The 22,620-nt window shown below is 32.4% G+C and overlaps 3 protein-coding genes across 6 annotated transcripts; 2 read left to right on the top strand and 1 right to left on the bottom strand.

Annotated features, from left to right (window-relative positions):
- Positions 139-6,070, top strand: LOC104710993 (isovaleryl-CoA dehydrogenase, mitochondrial). Of its 2 annotated transcripts, XM_010427654.2 has the most exons (15): positions 139-359; positions 614-697; positions 792-849; positions 946-1,070; positions 1,160-1,204; positions 1,433-1,481; positions 1,607-1,716; positions 1,820-1,896; positions 2,043-2,093; positions 4,604-4,668; positions 4,889-5,043; positions 5,123-5,163; positions 5,259-5,313; positions 5,509-5,565; positions 5,817-6,070. In XM_010427654.2, the coding sequence occupies exons 1-15, from the start codon at positions 249-251 to the stop codon at positions 5,961-5,963; spliced, it is 1,230 nt and encodes a 409-aa protein (XP_010425956.1). In that variant the 5' UTR covers positions 139-248; the 3' UTR covers positions 5,964-6,070. The 2 variants fall into 2 exon arrangements, with proteins under 2 accessions (XP_010425956.1, XP_010425958.1); XM_010427656.2 differs by lacking the exons at positions 139-359; positions 614-697; positions 792-849; ... (4 more) ...; positions 1,820-1,896; positions 2,043-2,093 and adding exons at positions 2,624-2,748; positions 2,837-2,881; positions 3,904-3,952; ... (1 more) ...; positions 4,297-4,373; positions 4,472-4,522.
- LOC104710994 (MLO-like protein 3) lies at positions 5,985-10,515 on the bottom strand. 3 transcript variants are annotated; one of them, XM_010427657.2, is made up of 15 exons: positions 10,290-10,515; positions 9,718-9,775; positions 9,340-9,533; positions 8,701-8,817; positions 8,323-8,383; positions 8,140-8,228; positions 7,968-8,042; positions 7,798-7,886; positions 7,654-7,703; positions 7,513-7,553; positions 7,257-7,430; positions 7,134-7,169; positions 6,976-7,043; positions 6,793-6,853; positions 5,985-6,665 (listed from the first exon to the last, which is right to left on the bottom strand). In XM_010427657.2, the coding sequence occupies exons 1-15, from the start codon at positions 10,437-10,439 to the stop codon at positions 6,414-6,416; spliced, it is 1,515 nt and encodes a 504-aa protein (XP_010425959.1). In that variant the 5' UTR covers positions 10,440-10,515; the 3' UTR covers positions 5,985-6,413. The 3 variants fall into 3 exon arrangements, with proteins under 3 accessions (XP_010425959.1, XP_010425960.1, XP_010425961.1); XM_010427658.1 differs by having other exon boundaries at positions 9,340-9,576; positions 10,290-10,321; XM_010427659.2 differs by having other exon boundaries at positions 9,340-9,561; positions 10,290-10,308.
- On the top strand, positions 14,415-16,534 carry LOC104710992 (syntaxin-72-like). The gene is made up of 9 exons (XM_010427652.2): positions 14,415-14,660; positions 14,890-15,015; positions 15,118-15,286; positions 15,387-15,472; positions 15,553-15,621; positions 15,697-15,741; positions 16,083-16,145; positions 16,236-16,312; positions 16,388-16,534. The coding sequence occupies exons 1-9, from the start codon at positions 14,505-14,507 to the stop codon at positions 16,398-16,400; spliced, it is 804 nt and encodes a 267-aa protein (XP_010425954.1). The 5' UTR covers positions 14,415-14,504; the 3' UTR covers positions 16,401-16,534.

The raw sequence follows: 22,620 nt of genomic DNA, 5'->3' as shown, positions 1-22,620 counted from the left end.
AATGGGAGAGTAGTAGTAGTAAATAATAACAAAGTGGTATACGGAACTAGATTAGACCATCATCATGACTCATTGCTCATATCCCATCCTTATCACTTATTGTCACAATTATTATTAAAAACTCAAATTACAACTTAAAAAAAAAAATTTGGGTCTCTCTGATTAAATAAAAAAAAGCCGATTTTGGCTAATTTATACCAAACACATTTCTTCTTCTTCTTCTTGTTCCCCGTGTATATCATCAAAAGATGCAGAGGTTTTTCGCAGCGAGATCGATTCTGGGTAACGCCGTCAAGACTCGGAGGAGCTCCTTCTCGTCTCTATCATCTTCCCTCCTCTTCGACGATACTCAGTTACAGGTTCTTTCTACCTTCTTTCTATTATTCTTGATTTCTATTAGTCAGAACTTTTTTTGCCGTTGCAATTGTGGTTGGTGGTGATAAAAAAACGGTATCGTTTTAATCATGGTGGCATGTGCTCCTTGAAAAGTAGTTTAAAGACATATAAGAGAAGAAGAGTTTGTGTTTAATTAAGTGAATTTGATGGTTTTTGTGACATTTTGTTGTTGTTGTTGTTGTTGTTGTTGTTCCCCTTGGCTGCATTGCAACTGAAGTTTAAAGAAAGTGTATCCAAGTTTGCGCAAGATGTTATCGCTCCTCATGCCGAAAGAACCGATAAAACTAATTCATTTCCAAAGGTCTGTCTTGAGACTTTTGTTGCTTATGTCTTTGTTGCTTTATGTATCTCACCAAAATCTAATCTTTCATACTTTTTTTTTTTTTTTAAACTAGGATGTTAACTTATGGAAGCAGATGGGTGAGTTCAATCTCCATGGAATCACTGCACCTGGTAGATCTTTGTCCTAGCATAGATTAATACGTTTCAATCCTTTTTTATGTTTAATGTTTAGAACGGGAACTTAATCGTATAATCCTTTACCTGCAGAGGAATATGGAGGTTTAGGTCTTGGTTACTTGTATCATTGTATAGCAATGGAGGAAATCAGTCGGGCCTCAGGGTCAGTTGCTCTGTCTTATGGTGCCCATTCCAACCTTTGCATCAATCAATTGGTAAACATATATATGGCTCACTAGTTCTCTTTTGCAATTTCTGAGATTTTTAAGGCCAAGATAGAAGATTTATTACTACTTTTTAACAGGTGAGGAATGGAACTACAGCCCAAAAGCAGAAATATTTGCCAAAGGTATTGTTTATCTGATTTTTATTTAGTATTGTCACTGCTATGCTAATGGTTTTATCAGAAAATAAAACCTGTATTAGAAATCTCATCTTATTATGAATGGAAGAAAGACCGTTATTTCATATTGATTAGTTTAGTTTTCTTCATTTGTGAACTTTTTTATGTTTCCTCTGACTTTTGTTTTTGAAATCTCGTTAGAGTTTAGCTAATTAATGACTTACTGTTATGAAGCTGATCAGTGGGGAGCATGTTGGTGCTCTAGCAATGAGTGAACCCAATGGTAAGATACATACCGTTTGGATGAAGTTTGAGAGTGTATGGACTGAGGACACACACTCATACATACATATAGTGACCGCTTTATTCTGATGGATACTGATTCTAGTTTTTTGAATTTTTTCACAGCCGGTTCAGATGTTGTCAGCATGAAATGCAAGGCTGATAAGGTAGATGGTGGTTATATAATAAATGGCAACAAGATGTGGTGCACTAATGGTCCGTCTGCTGAAACACTGGTAATATAGATTAGCTTATATTGTTACCTTCTCAGATTGATTTTGTTTGATACATTTGTTTAGTTTTAACATATTTTCCACCATTTTGTTTCGGTTTGATCAGATTGTTTACGCGAAAACTGATACAAAGGCAGGTTCTAAAGGAATAACGGCTTTCATTATAGAGAAGGGTATGGATGGGTATGTGAATTCTTAATCTTGTTGGAACTGACTTTCTATAATCTTTAATAAAGAAAAAGAAGGAGGGAAACTAGAGGGCGAGTTAAGGGAACAAAATTTAGAGAGTGAGTTCCTTAAATCCATTTTTGATTGGGGTGGCTTTGCAGATTCAGTACTGCTCAGAAGTTGGACAAACTGGGAATGCGGGGAAGCGATACGTAACCACCATTTTCTCAAGATAACAATATCTGTGTAAATTAATTCCCTCGTTTCCACTGACATCTGTCTCTTCTGAGCAGGTGTGAGCTTGTTTTTGAGAATTGCTTTGTTCCTGAAGAAAACATTCTTGACAAGGAAGGAAAAGGTTCTGACTGATGCAACTTATCATTTTGTTTTGAACTCTTATTCTCTAGGTTAATGGATAATTTACATTGCATGGTCTACTTTTTTCTAGTAATATGATGATCTACTATCTGATGATCTAGTAATCACCAACACATGTTTTGCTACTTGTACATTTTTTGAGTCGAGGCCACAAGTCCCCTCTCTCTATTCTTGTCTGATGAACATAGGGTTTGCACGTGCAGGAGTGTATGTTCTGATGTCTGGTCTGGATTTGGAGAGACTTGTTTTGGCAGCTGGGCCATTAGGGATCATGCAGGCATGCCTTGACACTGTACTTCCTTATATTCGCCAGAGAGAACAGTTTGGTCGTCCAATTGGAGAANGTATAATCCTTTACCTGCAGAGGAATATGGAGGTTTAGGTCTTGGTTACTTGTATCATTGTATAGCAATGGAGGAAATCAGTCGGGCCTCAGGGTCAGTTGCTCTGTCTTATGGTGCCCATTCCAACCTTTGCATCAATCAATTGGTAAACATATATATATGGCTCACTAGTTCTCTTTTGCAATATCTGAGTTTTTTATAGCCAAGATAGAAGATTTATTACTACTTTACAGGTGAGGAATGGAACTACAGCCCAAAAGCAGAAATATTTGCCAAAGGTATTGTTTCATCTGAGCCTTTTTAGTATTGTCACTGCTATGCTAATGGTTATATCAGCAAATAAAACCAGTATTAGAAATCTCATCTTATTATGAATGGAAGAAAGACCGTTATTTCATTTTGATTAGTTTAGTTTTCTTCATTTGTGAACTCTTTTATGTTTCCCCTGACTTTTGTTTTTGAAATCTCGTTAGAGTCTAGCTAACTCATGACTTACTGTTATGAAGCTGATCAGTGGGGAGCATGTTGGTGCTCTANTCGATAAAACTAATTCATTTCCAAAGGTCTGTCTTGAGACTTTTGTTGCTTATGTCTTTGTTGCTTATGTATCTCACCAAAATCTAATCTTTCATACTTTTTTTTTTTTTTTTTCAAACTAGGATGTTAACTTATGGAAGCAGATGGGTGAGTTCAATCTCCATGGAATCACTGCACCTGGTAGATCTTTGTCCTAGCATAGATTAATACGTTTCAATCCTTTTTTATGTTTAATGTTTAGAACGGGAACTTAATCGTATAATCCTTTACCTGCAGAGGAATATGGAGGTTTAGGTCTTGGTTACTTGTATCATTGTATAGCAATGGAGGAAATCAGTCGGGCCTCAGGGTCAGTTGCTCTGTCTTATGGTGCCCATTCCAACCTTTGCATCAATCAATTGGTAAACATATATATGGCTCACTAGTTCTCTTTTGCAATTTCTGAGATTTTTAAGGCCAAGATAGAAGATTTATTACTACTTTTTAACAGGTGAGGAATGGAACTACAGCCCAAAAGCAGAAATATTTGCCAAAGGTATTGTTTATCTGATTTTTATTTAGTATTGTCACTGCTATGCTAATGGTTTTATCAGAAAATAAAACCTGTATTAGAAATCTCATCTTATTATGAATGGAAGAAAGACCGTTATTTCATATTGATTAGTTTAGTTTTCTTCATTTGTGAACTTTTTTATGTTTCCTCTGACTTTTGTTTTTGAAATCTCGTTAGAGTTTAGCTAATTAATGACTTACTGTTATGAAGCTGATCAGTGGGGAGCATGTTGGTGCTCTAGCAATGAGTGAACCCAATGGTAAGATACATACCGTTTGGATGAAGTTTGAGAGTGTATGGACTGAGGACACACACTCATACATACATACAGTGACCGCTTTATTCTGATGCATACTGATTCTAGTTTTTTGAATTCTTCACAGCTGGTTCAGATGTTGTCAGCATGAAATGCAAGGCTGATAAGGTAGATGGTGGTTATATAATAAATGGCAACAAGATGTGGTGCACTAATGGTCCGTCTGCTGAAACACTGGTAATATAGATTAGCTTATATTGTTACCTTCTCAGATTGATTTTGTTTGATACATTTTTTTGTTTAGTTTTAACATATTTTATACCTACCATTTTTTTTCGTTGGATCAGATTGTTTACGCAAAAACTGACACAAAAGCAGCTTCTAAAGGGATCACGGCTTTCATCATAGAGAAGGGAATGGATGGGTATGTGAATTCTCAATCTTGTTGGAACCGACGTTCTATAATCTTTAATAAAGTACTGAATCTGGTGGCTTTGCTTTCATATTGTGGTGGCTTTGCAGATTCAGTACAGCTCAGAAGTTGGACAAACTGGGAATGCGGGGAAGCGATACGTAATCCCAATTCACTCAAGATACAAATATCTGTGTAAATTAAATCCCTCTTTTCCTCTGACATCTGTCTCTTCTGAGCAGGTGCGAGCTTGTTTTTGAGAATTGCTTTGTTCCTGAAGAAAACATTCTTGACAAGGAAGGAAAAGGTTGTTACTAACGCAACTTCATTGTTTTGTTTATAACTCTTATTCTCTAGGTTAATGGATAATTTACATTGTATGGTCTGTTTTTTCTAGTATATGATGATCTACTATCTGATTATCTAGTAATCACCACCACATGTTTTGCTACTTGTACATTTTTTGAGTCGAGGCTACAAGTCCCCTCTCTATACTAGTCTGATGACCATAGGGTTTGCACGTGCAGGAGTGTATGTTCTGATGTCTGGTCTGGATTTGGAGAGACTTGTTTTGGCAGCTGGGCCATTAGGGATCATGCAGGCATGCCTTGACACTGTACTTCCTTATATTCGCCAGAGAGAACAGTTTGGTCGTCCAATTGGAGAATTACAGTTTATACAGGTTGATCTCGATCATCCTTCACCTAAACTTCTCCAAATATCTCAACTTTGATTTTAAAAAGTTGGTTGAATAATTTCAGGGCAAAGTTGCTGACATGTACACTGCATTACAGTCTTCAAGGTAAAGAAAACTTCTCTCAGTAGTGTGGAATTTGTTTTTCCCATACAGCAGAAAAATGTAGCTCAAGCAAAAAAAATGTTTCTTTGGCATCTCAGGTCATACGTCTACTCTGTTGCTAGGGACTGTGACAATGGGAACATTGACCCAAAGGTAATTTGATAATAAATAATCCCTTCTTCTCATTTTCTGTTATGGACAATAGGTATTGGTACAGAAAATGATCAGGTATAGGAAGAGGTCACACGTCCTATTGTTCCCATTGTCTGTACCAATACAATGGGAACATTGACACTGCCACCGTAACCTAATAACACCAGCCTTCTTGTGTATATGCTTACCTTCTAGGACTGCGCCGGAACTATTCTCTGTGCAGCCGAAAGAGCAACTCAAGTCGCTTTACAGGTCAATTATCCTTACTCTCCTACATATATCTCAAATATCTTAGTCCATTTCTATAGGTAGTCATTAGCTTAAATTTTCTGTCACACAAGCGAGGAAAACTAAATTGAACCGGAAAACCAGTTTTAAGAGTTGTAATCTGTCTTTCTAATAATTACCAGCAAAACAAAACTTGGAAGGGCACATAACTACACATATTGGGTATATTGCTTACCTGTCCTTTGAGACTAAGAGGTTTTGGTTTGATGTTTCAGGCGATACAATGTTTAGGCGGAAATGGATATATAAACGAATATGCAACAGGACGCCTTCTGAGAGATGCAAAGCTATATGAAATCGGTGCGGGAACAAGCGAGATAAGAAGGATTGTCATCGGTCGCGGGCTTTTCAAAGAACAATAGAGAAAAGTATGTTTTCTTGCCAATGCGACATTTTCACTCTGTACAAGTATATATAATTTACAATGTCCACAGTAACCTCCCAATAAAAAATATAACTTCCAATCCAACCATACTTTTATGTTTCACAACTTTTGTTATTTTCACCAGAAACAATATCAAACCGACTAAACATTGATTTTAGGGACTTAGCCATTGGAAAGGAATGAGATTATGAATGTTCGAACAAGTATCCAAATACCTATACCAATATACTATTTAAGTGAAAATTCAGCATCCATAGTCACATTATGTGTGACAAGTTATCAAGATACCATCATTAATCCATCATTCTTCACATAACACCAACACACCCTTATTTTAAATATGTAAGTCTATAACTAAAACATATGGCTACCCTAGTGTTTAGTCATTTGATACGTCATAGTAAAGATGAACTCTATATTCATCTTATCACCTTTCAGTTTGGTTGTGTACCGGTATCTCTTGTAAAATATGTGGTTGTTTACCCAAAGATCCGAAATCATTAGCAACTTCTGACTGAGTTGGACTCTCACCTAAATCGATATCACCATTATTATCGTTATCGTTGTTTGTTTCCGGAGTTTTTTCTATCTTCCTCTTGACTCTAACCCTACCATGCCATTGCCTGAACACATTTGCTATTTGTTCTTCCAAGATTACTCTCTTGTAGCTTGACCCCATCTATGCATACATGACATGCATCCAAATGAAATTCAGATCACTATGTTACACTAAGAATAATAATTTGTATATAAATGCAATACCATTCGTTAAAAGCAGTAAGAGTTATATTTAGGAAGTTAATTACCTGAGTTACAAGTGCATATAGAGGCAATGTAATGTAGCTGCTCAAGACTTGGACTGTCACCCTATAAATCATATACAATTAACGATATATAATTTATAATACAAAAACATAATTTCGTTTCTTAGAGCTTGAAAGAAAATGTAATGAACTGTTGGAATAAAATAAATAAATTGTAGTGCTTACGCTAATACAATTCGTGTGATGATGATCTCTCGGTTATCATGGTAGCAAGAGTTAATCCCAAATTGCCACTATTTTCATAATTAAAATTCAAAAATACATAAGATATTTTAATTTTTTTTTTCTTTTTTTTTCAATGGAAACTCAATAATTAAACTTACAGTGATCCACACAAAAAAGGCCATCTCGAAGGTGTTCTGTATCATTGTCAAACCAAAATTCCATTTTTATTAATATGTGCCAAAAATGTTATAAAAGACGACATGTATTTTAGACAAGATTACCAGAAACAGCGTGTAGTGTAGAATGCTTAAGAGGAAACGAGGATTGGAGAACCAAAAATGCTTGTCGTTTGGCTCAACGAGAGGGCTTCCTCTAATCACATTGTTATGTTCCTTAATCGTGACCGCCATTTTCGCTACTATCATCTCTAGTTTTGTCCCGATCACTAGAACTACCTACATCACAATATTAATTCATCAATTTTTCTAGTTACACAAACACTAATACGAAGTATTGGTCATTTAAGTAAAATCTTACAATTAGTGGCACAAATGACATATAAAAGTATACTCTCCAACCTGATGATGATTATAGGGAAAAAGCAAAAAGGTAAGATGAAAATGAATAATCACTACTTTATATTTTACTTTAAGCTAATAGAAATTTAAATGAAGCTACCGTAAACGTCGAGAAGCATAAAGATCACCACAGTTAGCCACATCAAAGGACTGTAATAATTTATAGAAAATTAATTTGATATTGTCACATTAAGTGACATTCAAATAAGAATATAAAACATTGTAAAAATCCATTTTTAAATACCTGATACCAACTATAGTTTTAAAATCTTCATGTAAAGATCTTTGTATATACTTTTGGAAGTTGAAAGCATTATTTGATGATAAATGAGCCTGCATCAATATTCAAAAGAACATATTAATATAAAATTTTATTTTCTAAAATATTTATTGATAAACAAATGAGATACTAACAAAGATAAAACCATGACGCAGTGTGAGGTAATCTATTTTTGCCACCGAGTTGAAAAATTGCCTGAAGAAACATTTCTAAGAAAGAAAAATAATTGTAATTACTAATCTTTGTAGTTGAGACATATGCTAATTAATAAAGTGATTAGAAGATGAAGATTGTCTACTAACTTACAATCCAAAGTTGCATTGATGTTTCAGTCCAAGAACTCAAGTGTCGTCGAGCAAATGTTGTATCTCTTGTCATTCTAAACCTATTAGGATCTTTAAATTACATAGAAAATTATTTAATTTACCTTAAATTTCATGGAATAAGAAATAAGTGATATTGCATGTAATTACGTATACAAAATCTCACCGTTTGATGTTAGATACTCCACTGTTTGAGTCTCTTTCTCCCATGATTTCCATTTCCTCATCTATATGTATTACGTATATAAAAATTTCTATGTAAACGATACACTTAATATGATAAAGAATTGTATTATTTTCAAAAAAAAATTATGTTATAATACATGTTTTATTTGCTATATATATATATGAATTGTACAGTTGTTTTATCACAAGCGATTTGACCAATAAAATTTGCTCTAACATGGCATTGACTACAATAATTAAAAACCATATCTTAGATTTATTACACAATACTTATAAATTAAGTAAAACAATTTCAGTTTTTTTTTTGTAGATATGATGTAATAATATTTGATTGCATAAATTAGTGTAAGTACGTTACCTTGGCCATTCCAAGGAGAAGAACGGCAAGATTGTAGAGAATATGCATACAAGCCAACACGAAGATGAAGAAACTCAACTGAGTCAAACCCTCTTGTGATATTAGTGACGTCTTCCCCTGCAAATTTCAATTTGACCAAGTCAGATTAGTTTAGCTCGCAATCAGTAAATGCTTTAAAGAAAAAGTCCACATTTCTTTTTCATTATGAGTTAGTTTTATTAAAATTTGTTTCCTTTACAAACATTGAGTGACGATACTAATTTTCATCACGTGAAAATCAGAATATATCCATAATATAATTTGGATTTAAATAAACTGATTATTAGTAGTCAATTAATATATATTATCATTTTATTTCGTTGACTCTCGCTAACGACGATATGTATATGTTCCAAACTCCAAAGACTCCAAGTCAACGTCAAAGTAAATTGTTTGACATTTAGAATCTTTCTTTCCTATCTCCTCCATTTTTTATTCCGCAAATTAAAGTGTGTGATTAGTAATTTTAGTTTGTCGATCGAGCTTAAAGTCTTTGTATAGAACCCTTATATACGTTATATATATCCACTTCGGATTAAAAAGACAATTGAAACTTAAACATTGAAAAATGACGGCAAGGATCTAAAGATCAAGAAGAACCTTGGAACAATGATGGAAAAAGTTGTCATGATGATCATCATCCTCATCAGCTTCATCATTATCATTATCATGTAATGAAATGGTTTTACGGCAAGGCAACATTCGATTTGCATACTTTATGGGAATGCATATATTCGAAACTTCGCCTTCAGTCACGTTTAGCATCAGTGACATGAATCCTAGCACCATTAGAACTGCCCTCACAGAACATTAAAAAATATCCTGTGATTAAGAAAACTGGGAAAGATATTACAAATAAGTGTGTCATAAACAAAATAGGTTGTTTTCTCAAGAAAAAAAAAAAAAACAGAAAACAACTATGTGTGAGCTTTTATTAATGAAATGATTTTGCTACGAATTAACGGGGCAGAGCTTTACCTGATTTGAGCTTCTCTAATGCTTCAAGTAAAGATGTTTTTCTATTTTTCTTAAGTCTCTGCAAGCAAAAAATAAGAAAAAAGTGACAAAAATATAATAAACTATTACTTATATAATTGGCCAGAGTCTACTCCTTTCAACTTATGTATGTGTTTTGTATAATATATATTTTTCTAATATATATACCCCATCTCATGTAAACTTCACATTAACATATCATATCTACATTCTAAGAAGAATCGAACTTTTTATATCTAAAGATTCGAACCAAGAATCTAAAAAAAAAAGAATATCAAAAAATTTAGCAGAATTTATGAAATAATTTTGTGGGAACGATCGTAGTTGTACCTTACATGAAATTGTTTAAAATAATATTTGTTTTCTTAACTAATTTATTTATTTTTTCACTATATATATATATATATATTTGAATATTAAAGTTTACTCTTGCAAGAAAAAATGACAAAAAAAATTCCAAAAACTTAGAGAAAATTAAAACAGAATTTTATAAAAAGAAGCAAGAAGTTTTATAATTCAGAATTGTATACATATAACTACATTTTTGTGCTTACAATGGAGAGAAGATTGATGAGACGCTCAAGGAACATGGAAACAGCGACGAAGAGGAAACAAACGGTGGCCAGAGCCCAAGTGGGAGTTTCTTGGAGGGATCGGACGGTGCCAACCTCCGCAGAGTGGCTGCTTTCTTCTTTTTCCGTCATCTCTTATATTTTCTGATGACTGATGTGTGCAGTTGAGAAGATGAAGATATGTTGTTAAGTTTATACTATTAATAGTGTTTTGCAATCATTGTTGCAATAAAGAATTTTCAAAGTTTCCGGTAACCACTGACGTGAAGCTTTAAATGTGACATTGAATCCCAAGTCCCACTTTGTCCGCCCAATTTGACTTAGTAAGACTTAAATGATTCTTAGTGTCATTAAAAAAAAAATTAAAGTATAATTGTAAACTAAAAATGGATAGGCTGGGGCAAAACTGTTTTAATTTTTGGGATTTTCATCTTTCCTTTTGAGAATATATGAAGTAACGGCTTCATTACAAATATATATATATATTTAGAAAATGATGATCGAGAAGATGGTTTTTCTTAACAAAAAAATATATATATACAAATGAAGGTATTGTAGAGAATTTTATCCGTTACTTTTTCATTTAGCGGTGGACATTTATACCGAACCAAACTAAACTGATATAAACTGAACCAACATCTACATACAAACCATTTTTTTAAGTGTTTCTTCCACTCGAATGGTTCGGATCAGTTTCACTAACCAATATATAACCCAAACTGTTTATATTTAATTAATTAACTAAGTTAAATAAATAAAATCTAAACTCCTGCTTGATTTTCTTTTTAAGATAATCATTTTAATATAATTTTTTTTCCAACAATATCATTTTAATATAAATTAAGTTTACTACTTAGTTCTCTCAATTCTAAGCTCTCTAATTCTAGGATACAATTCTACAAGTTATGAAAGAAACTTTTAATATCTTCATGTGTTTCTTACAACTATCATGAATTTCACTGTATCCAATTTCAATAATCAATACTATAAAAACTGAATGTGTTTCTCTCCAGTGTTGACACCTCAGCTGTTTAGTTGAAGGAGGAGTTGACACATCAGTTAAAACAGTTAGCCAATCAAATTATAAGGATTAATACAGTTCAATATATATATATATATATATTTTTTCAACCAAACTATATTAAAATTAAAAGAGAACTCCATGATTGGTTGCCCAAACAGGAGGATACGAGTTTACAAAGGTAGAAACTGAAGGTAGGGTTCGTGAAGATCGAGCGAGGCAATCGGCCCTGACATTGTCATCGCGAGGAATCCTGGAGAGGGAGAAGGAGGGAAAGGAACTTCGAAGCAATGAGAAATCCTCNTCCTTCTCCATATTTTTATCCAATAATAATCCTTCTCCATTCCACATCATTTTTTTCTGATTTCTGTTATTGGCTCAGCCCAATTACAATAGTGTCTAAGAAAAACAATAAAAGAATCCAAATTAACTTATGTATGGCAGCTGAAGAAGGTGAAGATTAAGGGACACAAGGTTATTTAAACATCTTGGTTACTTATAATTTGTAATCTAACATCATTTTGGCAGTTTATTTTATTCTAAATTCAATCCTCACTATATGCAGAATAAAACAGTTAATAAATAATTTTACTGTAATTTATATATACAAAATCTATAATATTTATCGGTAAAATTATTATTTAGGATCTAAAATTTATTTGTATAGTATATATTTTTTTTATTTTTATTTGAATATGTAAAATTCTTGTATAATAATTAAGATTTAACTTATGGAAATTATTATAATATAAATTTTATATTATCTCACCATATGAATCAAAAGTTCTTAAATTTTTATGGAAAATATAAGTAAGTGATACAATTAAGTTATAAAAAATAAAAGAATTAAATTTTGGGTGTCATTTAAAAAAAAATACAGTGGTATGTAAATAGAAACACTATTAAACTAAGGACAAATAAAGAAATCATTTCTCTAGCTTTATGAGTGCAACATGTCAGTATTGTTTTGTTTTTGTGAGAAAACTTATACATATAAGGGATATGAACCAAACTAGAGTAATCTCTCAAGTGTGATTGGGGGATAAACTCTCTTTCTGAAGCATACATAAACTAGAGTAAATTAGTTACATATTATCAAACAAAAATTCTCATATGTCTATCTTATTGCTTATGTATTTACTATGTGATTCCCTTTCATAGTGATGATTGCAGTGTTTGAATTTTGGCGTGTGATAACAAAGGTTCTTTGCCTCTCAATATTTACATAGAATAACACCAGAAACAAATTAAACAATATTTAAGATCGAAAAACAAATGTTTTAATTTAATTAACTAAATCATCTATAACTTTTATAATAACTTTGAAAATTAACATAATCCTTATAAATATTGTATACAATTTAAGATAAGTATAATATTTAAATAATAACACAAAACCAAACTAAAGTAAAAATATGTTTATTTACTTTGACATATGTGGACTTGTTATAAAAAAGAATAGGTAATTTACAAAAGGAAACAAACAAATAATAATGTAACAACAACACAAACTATATAAACTTAGATGATTAAATTTGTAAACTACAAAAAATACACCACAAAATAACACTACACTAATATATCTCCAATAATATTAGAAGAAAAAAACATAGCATATAGTAGAGTTAAGCCAATTATACGAGTAAATAATGGTAATAATAAATACTACGGAGTTACAAACCATTGTAGATTTTTTCGGTTCATTTCTATTATCTTAGCATTGTGTAAACCATAATTTTCATGATTAATATAATTTCAAAAAAATATTAAAAATCATACTTATGAATATCAAAATATATAAAATAACATCCTGTGGCATCGCGCGGGTCTAACCTACTAATAAAACCTTTTGAGTATCAAATTTAGTAACACAATCACACTTTCTAGCTCTAAATAATTGATGGTAAATTAAACCGAATTAAACTAACCTGAATTGAAACCAAAATGAACGAAAACTAATCCGAACTACACCAAGTCATATCAAACCAAACTAATTTTGGTTTAAATTTGGCTAGAACTTTCACAAAACCGAATTAACTAAAGTTCATATTTAGAACTTAGTTATGTTAGAGGTTCATTTTGATAAAATTAGATATTCACCTAACAAAGTTGCATGTTACAGAAACAATATATGTTTCCAAATTCCAATAGGCTGAGAATAAAACAAATTAATTAATAATATACAATTCAATGACAATAAATCACATTATTGCGATCTCCAAAATTCACCTTCTTTTTCGGTTTGACAACCATTTCATTAACCTATTAAAAACATCTTTTTTTTTTTAATACAAAAGTTAATGAAGTAGATTTGAGAATGATCTATCCATTCACAAAACATGATATCAAAAGAAATTATATCTAACATCGTAAACTATTCTTGATACAATTTAATTATAATTTAATACAGTATTTCATTATTAAGAAACACTTTTTTTTTTTTGAAACAGTCACAAAACAGTCTTGTGAAATATTAAGCTAACCCAAGCAAAGTTAGTTTGGGTTAACTCAAGCAAGCTGATTTGAACGTGAATATATCTCTGTGTCTTGAAACCATTAACAATATGGCTATATGGGACATGTGGGAGTAGTTTCAAGACAGATATAATTACGTTCAAATATTGACACAGAAATCTTTTTTTTTTTTCTTTTTTTTTTGGAAAAACTATTGATTCAGAAATCTAAAACTAAAAATGATATAGCTTATTAGAGCTATATTGTGCAAGAAACAAAAATAGGAAAATAAGTTTATGTTTTGTCACCAAGAGCTCAAATGGATTCTTAAATTAAAGATGGGGAAGAGATCGAGTTGTACTTGTACAATAGGCAACTCACATCTCTTATATATGATTTTATCTCAATGAAACTCTAAACACATAATAATTGGGCCGTTATTAAGTCCTCTAATAGGCCGAATATAACTACGTTTAAATTTCGAATTACTAATTAAAAATGTTTTTGAAAAAAATAAAAAGTTCCAACTGTTGTCAAAAAAAAAAAAAAAAATAAATAAATAAATTCCAACTATTAATACTTTTCAACTCCGACGTTTACGCTCCGCGCCTCGTTTGCGAAGAGCGAGAGATTCCAAAAATGGAGAACGATGGTGCACGAAGAAGCAGGGAACCAAATCGGAGACATTGGAGAAAAAGAAGAAGAAGCACGTGAACGTGAAAATGCCGGTCATTGATATTATCTTCAGAGTCGACGAGATTTGCAAAAAATACGACAAGTACGACGTTGACAAGCAACGTGAGCTCGGAGCTTCCGGGGACGATGCCTTCTCTCGTCTTTTCACCTCCATTGATTCCGATATTGAAGCTGTTCTTCGTGTTCGTCTCTTATTTTTTCTTTCTCTCTTTCTTTTAAAACCCTTGATTCTTAGTTTGCTATGTTTTGTATTATTTGTTTGAGATCCAAACAAAAAAACTTGAGGATTGGTAGAATATGAAATATTCTTGTTGCATTTTGTTTACAACTTGTAACTATTATAATTCATATATAAATATGCTCTCATTTTCAGTGACTCTTATAGTTTAAATTTGTATCCAATATATGTAGAAAGCGGAGATGGCGTCAACGGAGACGAATAGAGCTGCAGCGGTGGCTATGAATGCTGAGGTTCGAAGGACAAAAGCTCGTCTAGCTGAAGATGTTGTTAAACTACAGAAACTCGCTGTTAAGAAGGTTTTATAACTTAATTACTTATGGTTGATTTATTTAAAATAATGAGTCAAGATAAGGAATATATAGATGGTTGTGTTCAAACTTTGGTATTAATTTTTGAAGGTCAAAGGGCTTACGAGAGAGGAACGAGAATCCCGTTGTGATCTAGTTATCGCATTAGCCGATAGGATTCAAGATGTACCTGATGGAAATGAGCATGCAGCAAAGCAAGTTAATAATGACTGGGGAGGTGCTTCTGCACCTAACAAGAACATCAAGTTTGATATGTCTGGTAGTGTATAATGTTTCTTTCGTTTTCTTGGTTTTGTCTTATCACAAGACTATAAATATCATTATGAATTTTTTTTTTGTTCTTCTGTGGTTACTATTAGAGGAAGACATGGATGATGGTTTTTTCCAGGAAAGTGAAGAATCTAGCCAGTTTCGACAAGAATATGAGATGAGAAAAAAGAAACAAGTACGTGAATTTCTTCGATCAGCTTTTTCATTTTTCTTTCCATGATGAGAATTTTGAATTAGCTTATGCTTTTTATTTAGGACGAGGGTCTTGATGTCATATCAGAAGGTTTGGATGTACTCAAGAACTTAGCGCGTGACATGAACGAGGTATGTTGTTTACTCATATGCCCCATGTAACATAGTTTACTAACCCATGGAGATTTATGATTTTTCGATTTTTAGGAACTTGACAAGCAAGTCCCATTAATGGAAGAAATGGAAACAAAGGTGAGATTCTTTCTCCTGTGATGATTCTTCCTCCTTAGTCAGTATATTAAAAAAACCGTAATGCAGCTTATCTTGGGCTTTAACGTTGGTGTTTTTGAACTTTGATCCGTTTTGGTTATTAGCTTATTTTGCTTTTAATTGTTGTTTATTTCTTCTGAAAGGATTAGAATGGGATAAAAAGAGTTATAGATTTGATTTTATCGTTAGGTGGTGTTATAAACTTAAGGGATTGATTGATTTGAATAGAGTACAAGACTCGAAATTAATCTATTGGCCGTTTATGTTACGTTGTTGCTCTATCAAAACACTAGACACATAATAGATCTGCATGATTTTTCTAGGTCGATGGAGCAACTTCTGATTTGAAGAACACCAATGTTCGGCTTAAGAAACAGCTTGTGCAGGTAAAAATTAAAAGAGAGACCGGTCTCTTGATCAATTATTATTATTTCTCATTTGAACTCTATGTGCTAAAATCGGGTGGGGGATTTCAGATGAGATCCAGCCGCAACTTCTGCATCGACATTGTTCTTCTCTGTGTGATCCTTGGAATCGTTTCTTACATCTACAAGTAAGCCTGATCTCTCGGTGTCACTCTATATCTCGTTAAACAGATCTCTAACTTGTGTTTGTTTTTCCATTGCAGTGCTCTAAAATAAAGTTGGAGATGACGACCCCTATATTCTCTCTCGCTGTTGTGAAACTTTATGGTAAGTTCTCTACTAAAGCTCTCCAAGAAAGCAAGATAGTTCCTTCATCTTTGACCAATATGTATACAGATTTTTTAACGATTATTCTTGGTAAAATATAATAATAAAGAGAATATATTTGCACAACTGGCCGGCCCTGTTTGTAACTGAGATATACTGCCACTCAAATAATTATAGTAAAATGAAAACTTACGTCTGAAAAAAAGAAGTTAATCGATTAGTTTCTTCTAATATTAAAGCTTATTATAAATGTAAAAATGGTAATATAATATGTTGACCCAACAAAAATGGATAATGCAAAGAACTTTTCTCCGGAAAGTACAATGTTCAATGGCAACTACCCAGAGCCGTCTCTATGTTTTTGAGGGCCACCAGCAAATAAAAAAGATGGGCTGTTAATAAATTTTTTTTAAAAAACTAAAGTAGTGAGGTGTTTAAAAAATGAAAAAAAAAAAGTTACAACCAAGGGTTGAACCAGAGATACCAAATTCTTACAGGGAGATTAATACCACTGGACTAAAGACAATTTTCTATAAAAAGGGTCGAAAAAAGCTTTTAAATATACGGCCGCAAGCAGCTGCTTCATCAGCCTAGCCTTTAGGCCGGCTCCGCAACTACCACATATATATAATCAATGAAAAAAAAAACAATATAGATTGTCTACCAAATAACTTTACACAATTTTTAAATATTAGAAACAATATCATAGTAACAGTAATGACCACAAAACAAAAAAAAAAATTTGCATATACCCTAAACAATGAGTGAGAACAAGTAAAAAAGTGTGTATCCCATATTGCATGAAAACTCTTTTTGAGATTTGTTTTCCGTTTATGAAACGTTTCGGAACTCGTTGATATATGGAAACGAAATAGGTAACACGATTCCTAAAAATTTGCTTCACGTTCACTTTCGACTTGTGAGTCCAACCATATCTGACGGCCGGTTTGTTAACCGAAAGACTTTAAAGACTTGTTTACCGATCTTACAAATTACCACATGATATTTCTCTGTGTTTTGTCCTCATTCACACAGTTCCGACAATCACTTACTGGTAGGTCACACATCTTGTTGAAACTACTCCAGCATAAACACGCTTCACTCTGGAGTTCTCTCAAGACCCTTGATCGAAAATATAAGTGTACTTTAGTGATTAGGTGGCCAAATCAAATATTTTAAACCTCTCTCCGGGATATAACAAGAAAATCAATAAATAAATAATTTAAAAATATAAAAATTTATTAGGAAAAATGCCATAAAAATCCCCAAGTTTCAAAAATGGGACAAAATAATCCCCAAATTTTGAGATGTCATTTTAATCCCCAAACTTTGGGTTGACTTAACCAAAAAATAGCAAACTTTCTTTGACCTTGCCGTTTTAGGCACGGGGTTAAGTCTCCGTCAGAAGCTAATAGACGGGGTTAAAAAACCGTTAATGGCTTCCGTTTAGCCAAAACGTCGACATCTTATTAATGAGAGAACAACGAAGGAAATAAAAATCCCCAAATCGATTTCTAGGTTTTAGTTTTCAAATCCCCAATTCAATTTCTCAACCTCTCTCTTTTCCGATGAGTTCAAGTTCAACCTCTCTCTCTCAGGACCAATCTTCGGATGTGATAGAACTTGAACTCATCGGAAAAGAGAGAGGTTGAGAAATCGAATTGGGGATTTGAAAACTAAAACCTAGAAATCGATTTGCGGATTCTTATTTCCTTCGTTGTTCTCTCGTTAATAAGATGTCAACGTTTTGGCTAAACGGAAGCTGCTAACGGTTTGTTAACCCCGTCTATTAGCTTCTGACGGAGACTTAACCCTGTGCCTAAAACGGCAAGATCAAAGAAAGTTTTCTTTTTTTTGGTAAAGTCAACCCAAAGTTGGGGATTAAAATGACATCTCAAAAATTGGGGATTATTTTGTCCCATTTTTGAAACTTGGGGATTTTTATGGCATTTTTCCCAAAATTTATTATACATAGAATTATATAATATTATTAGTGTTTTAATTCAACTATTCAATATTTATGCTTTGCATATTTGTTGTTTCACATATTCTATTTGATATTGTTTTTATGTATGGTGTTTTATTATATATATACAAGGAAAAACGACTTTTTCGTACCTAGACAATTCCAATATGTTCGATTCATACATCAGATTATTGAGTATATATGCGGAAACATACATTGACTCTTAAAATATTTGAATTACATACATGGACTTACGATTTTGTGCTTAATTATACAAAAGTGTGGTTATTTAGTAACTCTGTTAATTTCACCGTTAGGCCAATCTGACGTGGAATTAATGTGTGAAGAAAATACCAAAACGACTTTGTTTTAGTCGTTCAAACAAAATAAAAAAAAATTGTAGAAGCCCGGATGCGAACCAGCGAACAATGACGATTATATATGTTTATATATATATATATATGTTTTTATATATATATATATATATATGTATATATATATATATTATATATGTTTATATATATATATATATATGTTTCCAAAACGTTTACATATCATTTTTTATTTTCTAAACGATTTACTCCCGCGTATCCATTTTCGTTTCAATGCAACCTATATCAATATAAAAAGTGTGTATCAATTTCTCAAAATACGAAAGAAACTAATAATGATTGGTGCACTTGCTGCCAATTACGGTCTTTTGTGTGGTGGACATAAGTGTAAAATATTTCTGAAGTAATTTCATTTGAAAGTATCAAAGAAAAAGTTACATTACCAGGAATTCATGATTGACATTTAATTTTCTATATGTGTTTCACTTTTCTTATTATACATACAAATGAATAAGCGTCATTTAATTACATTTTTATATTAACCGTAATTCATACTATTTATCAATACAATAAAAGAAGAAGGTGATTCTCTCCAGAGCATGACACCTCAGCCTTAATATTGAAGCAGGTGTTTGACACCTCAGTAAAAATCTCTACCCTATCAAATTATAACATTAATACAGCTCACTGATTTTATTCTTATGTGGACTAAATAGAAGAGAACCGAAGGAGAGAGTGTTTTATCTTCTCCTGGATTTCTTCTGCTTCATCGTCGTAGTTTTATATGAAACAAAGGGTGTTCATTTTCTTAAGATGAATCTTTGTTGTATATCTCTCATCAGAAAATTTATCCATGGCCGCCGCAACCGAGAAACTCTCGCAGCTCAAATTTAAAAATTTTATTTTGGAAATAGTATAATAATTTATCAATTGATCCAGTAGGCAAACAGAATTATGATTCTATGCGATCTGTATATGCTAAAGATACTTGGTTCAACATATCTATGCGACCTGTATATGCTAAAGATGTCAATATATTTCTTTTTGCTTGTACATACACTTATAGAGGGGGCTATGACATTATACACCGAGAATGGAATGAAGATTGCTCAAGACACTATGGTATAAAAACAATAGTAGTTTCTGGATCACCAGATTATAGCAGATATGTGTCCTAAGGACTTTTTAACCACAACAGCCACCTCCCTGAGAAATTGCACCATCCCTGCCTCCTGCTGCACCTTGAGTACGCATGTAGCCAACCTTAATGCCCGATGACTGCAAAATCCAGAGAGATTAAGGGAATTAGATCACATTGTAACACAGATGGTTAAATGCAGATGCTTCTAAGAATAGCAGGCCGTGTTCCTTGGCAAACTGTTCTCCTTCCTATTTGCTAACAGCTCTCTTGTGAGCAAGATCGCATTTGTTCCCAATTAGCATAATACTCATATTAGGATTTGCATGTTGCCGAGCATCCTCCAACCAACTTGCCAGATGGTTAAATGTCTCTCTCCTGCAACCAAAAGAACCAGACTTTTGAGCTTTGAGGGCAGAAAGATCAACACATGATAAAACTCTTGCAATCCTTCTCATATATATCGTTCATACTTGTAAAAAATTCCAGAAAAAAAAAACAGAGTAAGAAGATCATTTTAAGTACAATGCTAAGATGTATGGTTAACTTAACAAACTCCCAAAAGAGCATTGCCAGTATCAATCATATAGCCAAAACTTTATGCAAGATCAAACGTAAATTCCCAGAACCTGTATTTATGATGAAAGTACCAATTTCCAAAACCTTAACAGCAGTTCTAAATTTATTAGTTCACGAAATAAAGAACCAATAACTTGCCAAAACCTTTGCTGATGGAGGAATTCAGAAAATTGGAGCTGATCATATACTGTTGCAAGGAAATACTAATCTGGTGATGTCATAAACCAGTAAAGCTCCAGCTGCTCCTCTTTAATATGATCTGGTGATGGATCTAAAAGACTCTTATCCAGCCTAAACATCATACAATTGGTTAAATCATAAACGTATCATAGCAAACTAGAACCAGAAGGCACCAAAAAAAAGACATAAAACAAGTCCAGCCCATACATCATCCAACGGAAAAGATTAACAAGTCATACAGCTGAGTGAAAAAAACGAATCAAAGACTATTGACGAGAAACAAGGAGACATGTGAACTCAGCTTCTATTTCAATAAGAAGCCTATGATGAAACTTAATCAAGAAACCCAACTTTGAGTCTCTGGCAACGATTTTAAAATATAATTGTTACTTGTTAGCAAATTATAATAAGGCATTGTTTCTATAAAGAATGAGAAAATTTTTTACTGATCATGACAATTAATCTTTATAATAATCAAAATCTAGCTTAGCTCAAAAAGGCTCAAAAACAATCCTAATCGATAAAAACGTGATTAAGTTCTTAAGTGGACCTAATTAGACGAAGAAAGGATAAAGGACGAGAGAGAGAGAAAGAGAGAGCATAAGCGTACGGTGTCCCAAATTTGAAATTTGATGAGGCGTTCATCGACGGTGACCATGAGAGCACCAAACTTGATAACGACGGATTTGATGAACCGATGCTGCCAGTCGAGTACGATTTGATCATCCGATGGTTTCGAGTTCACTCTTCGCCAAATAGAGAGAGACAAGAATGAAAGTCGGAAAAATAGAAAGAGAGTGCAAAAAAAAAAAATTATGTTTCCCTCACCCAATCAGAAAGTGACACGTACAGGGTCCTAAACGGTTCTAAAAATCGTTCTGTAAAGCATCGACCATTATTTAACTCACATTTGCATATAATTATTTCCTTTTATGGTTAAGCAACTTTGCCATCTCCATCTAAATACCACCAATGGAGATGATCTAAATGCGTACTCTTTATTCATGGATCAAAAAAACAGCAGATGTACTAACAAATATTAATTATTTGCAAGATTGCTCATAAAGTATTTGAGGTACATTGGTATTATATATTGCTTTGTAAATTTATGTTTGTTGTTGCTATTTGGTAATGTTTTACATTAATATTTATATTATGGAAATGGACTTTGAATAGGCAGTGCATACACTTGAGAAGATTATATAAAATTCTAAATAACTTAATAGTAAATTCTAATTCCAAACAATTTATATTAAATTTTGATTTCAAAAAATACGAAACAAAAATATTATACAAAAAAAAATATCTAAAAACAACCCGCGGCGTAGCATGGGTACTAACCTAGTATTTGTAATTATAACAAAACTATCGTTATTTTTATGGTTTGTTAGCCAGTAATTTAATGATTATGTCATAAGCACGAACTAATTATGCGTTGAGTATTTGTTTTACCGTTTTTTAAAATGTACCATACTTAAGATTTCTTTAATTACCACAAGTAAATTATAAAATATATTGTGGTTAAATATTCATTATTCAAGATCCATTCTAAATATAAAATATCTATGTTTTTTATTCAGATTCAAGCATTTTTATTTTAAATGTAAAAAATATGGATTTGGTTCGAATCAATTTTAATATATTAATCATTTCCTAATCTGTATGTATGTATTAAATTTAGATATAAATATAAATTAAATAGATTAATTACAGTATATTATTAACAACGACTTTCAATATTATTTTTTTTAGACTAAACTAGTCGACTTATAATTTTCAAAATTATTATTTTCTTATACACTCTAATATTTTAGTTTGTCCTGGAATTTTTGAAAGTGACGCGGTTTGCCTTTTTTTTTTTTTTTTTGATCAAAGAAGTGTTACCATTTCATTAGATAGAAAGTAACGTACAAGGCCTGAATTGTTTGCCTAAAAAGATGTAATTAAAGGGTTGTTTTTATAGTAAATCAGAAT

Source organism: Camelina sativa, chromosome 9 (genome assembly GCF_000633955.1).
Source record: "Camelina sativa cultivar DH55 chromosome 9, Cs, whole genome shotgun sequence".
Taxonomy (NCBI): domain Eukaryota; kingdom Viridiplantae; phylum Streptophyta; class Magnoliopsida; order Brassicales; family Brassicaceae; genus Camelina; species Camelina sativa.
The sequence above is the reverse complement of the archived record's forward strand: the minus strand, read 5'-3'. Positions and strand labels throughout refer to the sequence as shown.